The sequence below is a fragment of the Metopolophium dirhodum genome, chromosome 8 (assembly GCF_019925205.1).
Source record: "Metopolophium dirhodum isolate CAU chromosome 8, ASM1992520v1, whole genome shotgun sequence".
NCBI classification, from domain to species: Eukaryota; Metazoa; Arthropoda; class Insecta; order Hemiptera; family Aphididae; genus Metopolophium; species Metopolophium dirhodum.
This window is the reverse complement of record NC_083567.1, coordinates 21,939,183-21,950,541: the sequence shown is the minus strand read 5'-3', so window position 1 is coordinate 21,950,541 and position 11,359 is coordinate 21,939,183. Positions and strand designations below refer to the sequence as shown.

At 27.8% G+C, this 11,359-nt stretch overlaps 1 protein-coding gene across 1 annotated transcript; it reads right to left on the bottom strand.

The window, feature by feature from the left end:
• Window positions 1-6,874: 6,874 nt before the first annotated feature.
• Window positions 6,875-11,008, bottom strand: LOC132951100 (ras suppressor protein 1). The gene is made up of 7 exons (XM_061022815.1): window positions 10,825-11,008; window positions 9,836-9,886; window positions 9,436-9,556; window positions 9,233-9,351; window positions 9,066-9,148; window positions 8,483-8,730; window positions 6,875-7,557 (listed from the first exon to the last, which is right to left on the bottom strand). The coding sequence occupies exons 1-7, from the start codon at window positions 10,970-10,972 to the stop codon at window positions 7,464-7,466; spliced, it is 864 nt and encodes a 287-aa protein (XP_060878798.1). The 5' UTR covers window positions 10,973-11,008; the 3' UTR covers window positions 6,875-7,463.
• Between the last annotated feature and the right edge of the window lie 351 nt (window positions 11,009-11,359).

Genomic DNA, 11,359 nt, shown 5'->3' with positions numbered 1-11,359 from the left:
GGTGTATCTCATAAACGAATAATCATAGATGACCTACCTACTTGATATTTCCACTGAATGTTTATATTATTAGCATTTTATGTAATATATGATAACATTTTCAAGTATTTTTACAGATTTTGAGTTAGGTACTAAAGTACCTATATTATATACATATATAATGTTAAAACCATGAAAAAAATAAAACAATGTTGAAAATACATAGTACCAGCTAAAGAAGTACAGTGGTACATGTAATATATACATAATATTAAATAGGCACCTATCTATAAATTATATAATACTATTAACTATATAATATTCATATTTAATATCTATTCCTTATACAGTTATTGAGGTTTATACTAATACCTATACAAATATAAAATATTACAACATTGCCAAGCACAACAAGTAAAAATACATACTTGAGTGTTAAGGGCTTTTTTCAGTTAATTAATAAGATGTAGCCGGTTATTAGCTAGGTTGCCGCAGCGGATTAAGTCTAGTCCCGCCTATATGGTACAATATTACAATGGTATATCTTAAGTTAGAATTTTTTTTAACATTAATTAATTTTGGTGTCTTGCGCGTAAGACGTATATTGAAAACGCGTACAAAAACCTTTTTTTTCAAACAGGGCTTGAATCCTTGAAAGTTGAAACCGATATTGGATACCGATTTTGAATTCCGGTTAAAGCCGTTAAAAACCAAAATAGATACCGAAACCAAAAACAAAATGTAAAAAAATCAATACCGGTAATCAAAACCGAAAACGAAATCAGAAAAAATAAATACCGATATCAGAAACCGAAGTCAAAATCGGAAAAAATAAATACAGATATCCGAAACCAAAATCAAAATAGAAAATAATTAATACCAATAACCGAAACCAAAATTGGAAAACTTTTATTCGGTTTCAAGCTGTGGTTTCAACATTACACTCCAACCACAGTACAATTAATAATGTTTTCAAAAGCTTGGAAAATAGGTTTGAGCATTTAATCGGACATACTAATAGTTGTCTAATCATTTTGATAAAGCAAAAGTAACATTTCATGAAATGGAACTAGCCAGGAAAAATATGTGGTTTCAACATTACACTCCAACCACAGTACAATTAATAATGTTTTCAAAAGCTTGGAAAATAGGTTTGAGCATTTAATCGGACATACTAATAGTTGTCTAATCATTTTGATAAAGCAAAAGTAACATTTCATGAAATGGAACTAGCCAGGAAAAAAATATGGACCAGAAAAAAACATTTAATTACAACATTTAGCCATTTAGGTATGTACAAAAATGAATACCTACTTATAATAAGTTGAGAATAAAAGCATTTTTAAGAAGCATAGGCACAGGTAATTTGCTTTATGTTTAATAAAACCATTGATTATAAAAATACTAAATAGTTAAAAGTATAAATTATAACACTATAGTTAATCAATAATAACCCAACTAAACTTATTAGTTACCTATTTTAAATTTCTTTGTTTAAAAACTTGCACTAATGTATTTTTAATTTTTAATAGGTACAATAATATTTTTATTTTTTATATCATCGCCTTGGAATATCCCGAACCATTATGACTATAAATATAATTTTTTTTAATAATAATTTTTAGGAATCGCAATTTGCATTATAATATTGTGATTTCATTAATCATTGTTCGTTAATAAATTACAATATAATATAATATTATATTGACAATAGTATTATCAATTTATCATATTAAATTGACAATCCTATTTGTACTTTTAAAAAGGCTGCATAGTAAATGTTATTTTATATCCTGCAAATAACAACAAACACAACATCTATGATCTATGATCGTATTATTTGCACAATATTGTACCTGCAAGAATTTAACAAAATTACAATAATATATAATATATATACCTATGTAATATGTACTTCGGTTAATTGATCATCTTTTTCGTTCGAACAACGGTATAATATAATGATATTTCAGAAAACCATGTTTAACTTGTTATTTAATTAGGTATACCTACATAATATTATTACATATTATTACGAAATACTTGTAAGTTGTAGGTACATATTTCATAATATTATATGATCAACGGCTTACCTATTCCTAGAAGCGTCGTACTCGACGGACAGTGTATATAATTTTTATAGAGATATCTGTCTCCGGCTTCAAGAAATTGTGTCTGTCGCGTTTACTGTTTACATGGAACCGCACACTATCTAAAAGGCCATACCTCGTAATATCTATATTTTTGTGTAATTATTGTATTATACCCGCATTTATCTACAGCTTTTATCTGTCCTATATAAGCAAAACCATCACAAAACTTTCGTTCGTCATCCCGAGAAAATATCGAATCTGAATTCGAATTAAGTATTTGGGATTAAGACGAAAACTACTATCAAGTTCATAAAGACTCGTATTTTGTGTGTTTGTTTGTGTATAATAAACTGGCTGGATGGTAGGTAGGTACACAACATAATAGATGACAATTCACACTATTGAATAACTTTATTATAAATAAACAAACACAAAATACGAGTCTTTATGAATCGCTTACAAACACACGGGCCCGCGGTGCTTACATTCTTAAATATTGTTTGACAAAATTCTGCCTCAGCTCGCATTTGCTTCGTTGGCCTATTATTACGAATATTAAAATGTCTATTATTATCATTTAATTAGTTGGCGCATACAGCACTACTGTCTACCTATCTATTTACACATTTATACTTACATAATGTTATATTAAATTCGTAAAATTTAAAGGCAAGAACACACGCACATTATTCACACTCCACGTGAATACCCTAACTACCAAGTCTTATAAGGTATAAGTCATATCGCGGCTCATATTTTTAAATGCAGACATTTTTTATGTACTGACTATTCTTGTGATTATATTTATAAGTTATAACTCGACACGGAGACGTCATCCAACTAAATTCTAAGCAACAAGTTTCTAAAAATAAAAGAGCAATTGTATTCAATGTCGTTGATAATCGACGTTATTAAACTCGGACAAGTCCGAACTCATATAGACTTTTATTAGGTGCCCATATATTATACATACCTACTATACGTACAGGAAGCTCTTGCTCCATAATATTTATACAACTTTTAAAGTAATATGTAGATTGATTAATAAAAGTGATATTGTAATACATAGTTAGTAGGTATTGCCTACTTATAGCGTATCTACTCGCGTTAAAATAATATTTCAGTCAAAATAATCAGACATCACAGGCTACAAATACGAACGTAGATTTTTTCATGTTTCGTGAATAATTACTGTAATCAAATAATAATCCCCATAAAAATACCCTTACTACGAAAAATTCTTAAGTATAAAAATTAGTTTATTAGTTGGTAACAAATGCGTAATATGTACGCATAAAATATATAATTTGAAATAACAAACAATCCTACTTCGTTCAAACCTATTTGAATGCAATTATAGGTGTCATATTCCATATATGCATATTATAGCAACCACATTTTCGTTGAAATGTACTATAAATATTAAATAGTAAATACTAAAATCTAATTAGTATTAAAGTTTTTAAACTATAATAATTATTTTGTGAGTATAGGTTTACCCTTGGGAAATGATGATAGAAATACTCAAAGCGGTGAAATATTATTTTTATCATGGGTACCTGTTTATTTAGTGCGTCCTTGAAAAATAAAAATTTATTCTAAAAGTTCAAACATAAAATCGCATAAATTATCTTATGAACCATTAACAAAATCTTTTTATTTTATCTGTCGGAATTGTTCAAAATTAAATTCTTTAAAATGTATTGATAAAATTAAAAAGGACTGCGATAGTTAAAATATATTTAAAATGGTTGTTACAGGAGTTACCTGTTATACTTAAAAAAAATGATTTATATTATTTTCGATTTATTTTATTTTTTATTTTTCATCAGCTTTTAACAAATAGTTATTATATAGTCCAAAAATATTAAAGCTTATTTTCGTTTTCATGTTACATAATTTATCATAATTTGTAATATTTTATTATTTCAAATGAGTTTTATTGTTATATTTATTAAAATGTTATTTCAAATACTCTTAGCCCTCGCTATTGCACAGTATCTAATTGTAAAAATATTTAGTATTACATCAATATTTATAATATTATTATTATTTATTAAGTGTAAATAATAATCTGTACATTGTACCCACTATAAAATAATTTTGGAGGTTCAAGAAATAAATGATGATCTTTACTAAACGTTGACATCGATAATAATTTATTTGATAATAGGTCGTTGTTTCGGACATGATTTAGACTATATGATATTATGACATCAGTTTGTGCGTTTGGTTCATGCTATTTATACTATATACGATATACTATTTGTGGAAATAAAGAAACACGGTGATAATGGGTATCGTATGCGACATACGTGTAAGTGTAATATTATGTACCTATTTGATTTATAAGTCATAGGTATCAAAGGTATAGATGCATTATTGAATTTTAATAAGTTCAGTATAAATGTATAAAAAATATTTAATTTATAATAATTATACCACCACAACAATAACTATGGAATACAGTTTAGTTATCTAAAAGTGGTGGTGTAATATTTTTGTTTAGGGTGGAGTGAATGGTCAAAAAAATTGTTTATTAAGTTTATTATAATATAATTATACAACTAATCGTCTATCCAGGGCGGACAAGGACGAATCATTTTCGGGTTACGTGCGAAAATATTGTAATTACATTTTTATAAAATATTCACGTGCTAGTAATATGTTGATAGATACCCACTTATATGTATAATTTTTTCTCTGATTGATTGGGGTTTTAAAAAAATTCACTATAATTTTTAGTTGAGTATTTATTTGTTGGTCTTGAATGTCTTAACGAAACACAGGCAGCATTAGCATCATCCAACAATGTATTATTCCTCTGTTTTGATTTGAATTAATCCATTGTGGAAAATAAACTTAAATTAATATTATGATTGTTATAGACGTTAGGTATGGAATATAAATGACAAATAAATATCTGGAACTAATAGTATAACTAAATATAAACCAATATGATAGATTTAAATAATATCACTTGTTAGAACCGTTTTACATTATAATATTATTTAAAAATTATGTATAAATAGTTGTATGGTTGAATTATTTAATTATATCTAAAAGGTACACTGTATTTCTGTACACACTAGTACAATAGTACACAGGTAACTTTACACTTTATATACGTAAATATTGCACTATGCCATATAATTTGCACAATAACACGTCTTCTTATTAAATCATTCCATTTTGAACCATAGTTATTTTTGTTATCGCCATCAGTCTGGGTTTCCTTAATAATAATCTGTAATATTTAATAGTATTTATTATATTACGTATATTATTTTGATCAATATTATACTTCGATGTAGAAACTTATTTTTTTTTCTTTTTAGTACCCAAGTATATTGTTTATTTTTCTAAATAGCCAATAGATAATTTAAGATTAAAATTGATTATTAATTAGCAATTAATGTTGTAGAAATAAATACTGCACCAAATTAAGTTGTACATTTTTACTTTTTTAGCATCAAAAAAAATAAAATTATGATCTATTGTCATCATTTATCATAAAATAATATGACCATAAACTAATATTATGCCTAGGTATATTGAAAAACTTTAAGTCTTGGATTAACTATGAAAAATAACCCAATGAAAAACGAAATTAGGTGTAAAAAAAAACGCCAATATTATAATATTTATTCCTGTATACCAACAGGTATTATAATATAATAATATAATATGTATGAAAAATAATTTATTAGAAAATTTAATAAAATAATAATAATATTGTGATGTATAATTCCTCAGTTTCTTTCAGACAAATGGCTAAAAATTTAAAATAATAGGGTACCCATCAACAAGAATTATAATGATATTTTAAAGCATAACCAATTTAAGATTAAATTTTTATTTAATCTGTGGCATAACGCCATAATAATATTATTTCATCGCGGGCTTGTAAGCGATTTCGTGTTTATAGGAATTGTACAGCTTTTTCAGCAAAATCAATCGTTTATTATTTTGACAGTACTTAATTAGCAACTACGATTGCAGCGGATTCGGACCCGCCCGCATTTATTGGCTACGGAGGAATTTCGGAGCGGCAGCGTGCATAATATTATATAGTAAGTAAAACAATATTATTATAATTCCGTAGAGAGACAATCGTCGTCGTCCACCACCCCGCTCGCCATGAGCTAACCCTTCGCAGAAATCGCGAGCCCGTGTCGAACATGATTTCGTACAATACGGAATATAATGATTAATGACATAAAATGTGTAGGTAATACTTTATCGCGATTGAATCGATCTGTGAACGGGAACGGTTCGCGAAAATCCTCGAACCAGACGCGCACGTGTCGATGCGAGGACAAAAGGGTCGCCGCCGCCACGTGTGCTAGACGCGAGGTCGTCGATGGCGGGAAATTCGCAGACATTGTATACAGTTTTCCAGAAGTGCTCTATTTGTGTTCGCGTTTTCGGGCACGTGCCGGAAGGAATATATTGTTACGGGGCCGGGCCAGACGGCGCTTCGTGGAATTTTCGTCGAGAAACGACTTTCCGGGCACAGGGGACGGTCTATGCGATAATGACGATTACACGGGCAACGGGAAAATTGTACGTTTCTATTTCCCGATTACGAGTAACGGCGGTTTACATTAGTTTCTTTTCATTTTTAACTATAATAATATTATACAAAATGTAAATCAATAAAATATTATAGGTAGGTAGTTGTGAAGAAAAAAAACAACCAGAATCATCATTAAACTTATACCCGCACGTACTGTCATATTGACATACCGGTCACATTCCGTGAATAATACAAACACGCACAATGCAGAATATACACACTGTTATGGTTAATACATTTGAACTATTTTATTTCAAAATAATAATAACACAAATTGTATAACATTAAGCATTAACATAGTTAAATTCTAAAAATAAATTATATAAAAATAGTGTAATAATAATATAAAACTTTTTCAAAAATATATTAATGGATGACTTTTCTTGTTAAATAATTAATATTAGTATTCAAACAATTGTATTATATTGACCTTATAAAAAAATATATATTTAGATAATATCGTTAGTTTGTAAAAAAAGAAAACAAACATTGATGATCATTGATTATATATTATGTTAAGAACAAGCGCCGAAATGATTTCACTCACCACCTACATACTATAACTTGTAAGGACCAAAAAAAGGTTTGACAACACAAAATTGGATGACATAAATAAAAAAATTAATTGTGAGAATTAGGTAGGTACATTTTAGTATTGGTATATTAAAACAATTTTAATTAAATTGCATTATTTATGTAGTTCTTATGATCCTATAGTTATTTATTTTAGTACAGGCGATTGTCTCGTGAGTTCGGAAACTACATGACTGAAGTCTTAAGTTAATTTTGATCATTTTAATTTACATAAAAAGTTAGCTGTATTGACGATTCCTTGAAATCTTACGTGTCTTATCATTGAGTTTTGGCGGAGGTGGACCCCTAGCAGCAATATGCCGATTGTGAAGACTACAAAAAAAATATATAATATCATTTATATGATGTAAATAATGAGTTCTTGAATTTATTTTATTACGGACGCTACACAGATATTTGTTGCCTCCGTCATACAAATGCATAACGTAGCAAATTTATGCTCATTAGATCAGGTTTAAATCAGTTAGTTTAAATATTAGAGTGAATCGACCTATTATGAAACTTGACAGTAAGTACATTATCTGTGCTTGCATGAGGGTTTTCTACGATAATTCAGTTATTAAGTGAGGTATGAGCAATTTTAATTTATGCCATAATATATACTCATAACTTACTAAAAAATTTAACTATCGTATAAAGCCTACATACATCTGTACTTTCCATCAAATTTCATTTAAGGTCGATTCATTCTAATTTTTAAACTAACGGAGCTAAACTGCTAAACGCGTTCTCCTACATAAGCGTAAATTTGCCATCTTACGCACTTGTAAGACGAAGACAACAAATGGCTGTGTAGCGTCTTCTAACTAATATTATGTTACAAAAATACTTAAAATTGATCCCTAGAAAATTCTATTGAAAAAAACAAAAACTATTCGCAACTAGACTAAAATAATTAATTTAAACATTAAAATATAAAATAATAATAAACTATGTTGTTTATCAAATAATATTTCACAATACAATTATGTACAAATAATAAGATACTTGATACCTTTTAAAAAAGCGTTGATTGTGTTTGATTTAGGTGATAAATTAATAATTATTGAATGGTGTATGACCAACCTTAAAATTATATAATAATTTTTTTGTGCACTATTTCCATAATATAAATAAAGTATAAATAAATACCACAGATATATATCATTATATAATTAATTTAATAATTTAATGTCTTTATTATAGTTTTGGTTTTTTTATTCCTCGATTGTTTTTTTCCATATATTTAAATACTTACTATCTGTAGGTTTCCGATCTTATATAATCAATTACATGAGATACTCCAACTTGAAGTTGGTCAGCGATTGGAGCAACCCAAGGATTAAAATCCATTCTCAATACAGATTTATTTCCAAATAAATCTAAATTTCCCAATTCTGGTGGTAAAACTGTAAGTCGATTAGCTTGAATGTGCAACTCACGTAATCTGGGTAGATAACCAATTTCCTTTGGTATGTCAATTAAATCATTTTCTCGTAACACAAGCTGCAAAAAAGAAAAAGAAAACATTGAAATATATAAATGGGTAAAAATACATAAACGTAATATTATAAACTACAAACAAAAATGTTCTTCAAAATTATTTTTAAAAAAATTTAAGAATGTTAACAAAGATAAAATAAAAACATGTTAAATGTAATATCTTCATAGTATTTTTTTTTTTTTTTAACATTTATTTAGAAAATATACAATCTGTAAGGTTTTTTACAATAGGCATATATTCAGTGTTTATGTGATTTTAACGTGAGTTAACATGATTTTAAGGAACTACCCAACAGTAGTACTTATGGCTTGAGTGATCTTCAGAGTATTAAACTTACAATTTGTAGATTTTTCAACTGTCCAATTTCAGGTGGTATAGTCTCAAAATCATTATCGCCCAAGTACAATGCACGTAAAGTTTCTAAAAAATAAGAAATATATTTTTTAAATATTTGTTTTTATTCTTAATTTAAGAATTGATATAATTTTACTAGTATACAATTACCCAACATGAAAAAATTTCCTGGCAAACTGGTTTCACTTAAATTATTATATGTTAAATCCAATACTTCAAGAACTGCAAACGCTCCAAAACCTCGTGGTAATGAGTCCAAACGATTCATTCTAGAAAAACAATAGTTAATATAACTATTACATCATGTTTAAGGTTTAACAAAGTTTTATTGTAAGCCGATTATTTAAACTTACCCAACATTTAATATACGTAATTTTGGCATTGACGAAAGAGAAACTGGCAATTCTTCGATATGATTGTTAAATAAATTTAACATCTCTAACTGTGTTAAATTTGCAATTCCGGGAGGTACTTCTAAAAATTAATAGTTGCCAATTAAAAATAATGTTGTATATGAACATTTTAAGCAATAATTTTCATGAGTCATATTCTTGAGATTTTGTTTTGTCTGTACACGGCAAATGCTAACATTTTACTAACTTAAGTCTAATTTCAAAGTTTATAAAATAAAATCTTGTTTACTGTTTTAACACTCAATAGACTTTAAAGGCTGTAAATTGTTAATGTAGTTTAGTCTTTATCACCAATTTCAATTAGGCATATAAATTAAATTAAGCAATAAAATGCACTTACTTTGTATTTTATTGTGACTTAATGTAATACGAGTAATATTATGCATATCAACTGGAATCAAACAAAATAAATTATTGTTAGATATACAAAAAAAATATTTTTAATCTGGGTTTTAAAATAGGAACCAGGCCCCACTTCAAATGTTGAGCCCCTGTACTAAATGTTTTTGTGGGTCCTATAAAAAACTTTCAAAAAAATTGCAACCAATAAAAGCAATATAAGTGCCCCATACACAATTTCAGGGTAAATGATGGATAACCAACAGCTTAAAATAACAAAATTACTACGTATAAAATAAGTATTCTTATCACAATTTCAAAAATTACAAATGCATTTCCATGGGCCCTTATAGGAACAGGCCCAACAGCCAGATAGGACTCTGATAGGAACTATGTAACATGCATACTAAATTATTTATTTGAGTATGAATAGCAGGTATTCCAATTGCAGAAATCAGGGCGAGGGGAGGCTTGAGAGGGCTTTAAGTTTATGTTGATAAATCAGCACCATCCCTCCTCACGACAAAATCTTCTGACCACCGCTGGATGATAGGCATACATTTAATAAATAAATAATGGTAGGTAAGGTATGTCATTCAACATTTAACATTTAAACAATGTGAAATTTAAAAAATAATCATTTGTATGAATTATAAAAAACTTTTTTTCAAAAATGAACTATGCAGATTTAGTGATTGAACTTGTTAGTTGTCCCCCTTATCAATGCATTTTTTACCTTATAGAAACAATTATGAATAAAATATATTTTTAGATTTAACATATTATGTTATGTTTTTTTAATTCATTACATTTTGAATAGTTATAAATCTGTTTAAAGGGTGTAGTTATAAAAAAAATAATGCAAAAATGCAAAATAATAATTGGGAAACATTATGGAGTATTGGAGAATGATAGAGATGTCCTTATAAGGCGATTGTAAATAAGAAACAAGTTTCCATAAAAGGAAATGTTTAAATTTAGTACACTTACTGAGTCCTGGCATCTCCTCGAAGGAGACTACCCCCTTGTCCGCTAAATCCAACTCTGGATTTTGATTTTCTAGTGCTTCTTCGATCACTTTCTTCGCTTTCGACATTTTCGGGGTTGTTGGTAAACAAGAAACTGGTCCATTTTCCATGATTGGCGGGGAGAGGTACACGCGTAAAAATGAAATAAAAATACTGATAATACTATCAAAAGACATAATCAGTGTGACCATTTTACGTATTTGCTATTTGATGCAAAGTATTATTGTATGAACTCCAATCAAAAATTATTTTCATGTATTTCAATGTATTTGAATTGCATACTTGAAGTGCCGTAAATTATACATATTGTTGGTCAACTACCTACTCTTAGATGAGCAAAGTAGTTACTATAGTTAAGTACGCAATGGTTGTTATTAATCTATTTTTTTTATCAAAAATATTAATTGACTGATATTATAATGGTTTTATTTAAAAAAAAATCATCCTTTTAAAATAGTATTCTGATAATGAGATTACTGTGATAATTATTTATAATT

Coding starts and splice junctions, on each gene's coding strand:
- LOC132951100 (XM_061022815.1), bottom strand. CDS start 10,972: ATGGAAAATGGACCAGTTTCTTGTTTACCAACAACCCCGAAAATGTCG. Junction 9,557..9,835: donor AAGTCACAATAAAATACAAA/GTAAGTGCATTT, acceptor ATTAATTTTTAG/AAGTACCTCCCGGAATTGCA. Junction 8,731..9,065: donor AGTTGAAAAATCTACAAATT/GTAAGTTTAATA, acceptor TCTTTTTTGCAG/CTTGTGTTACGAGAAAATGA.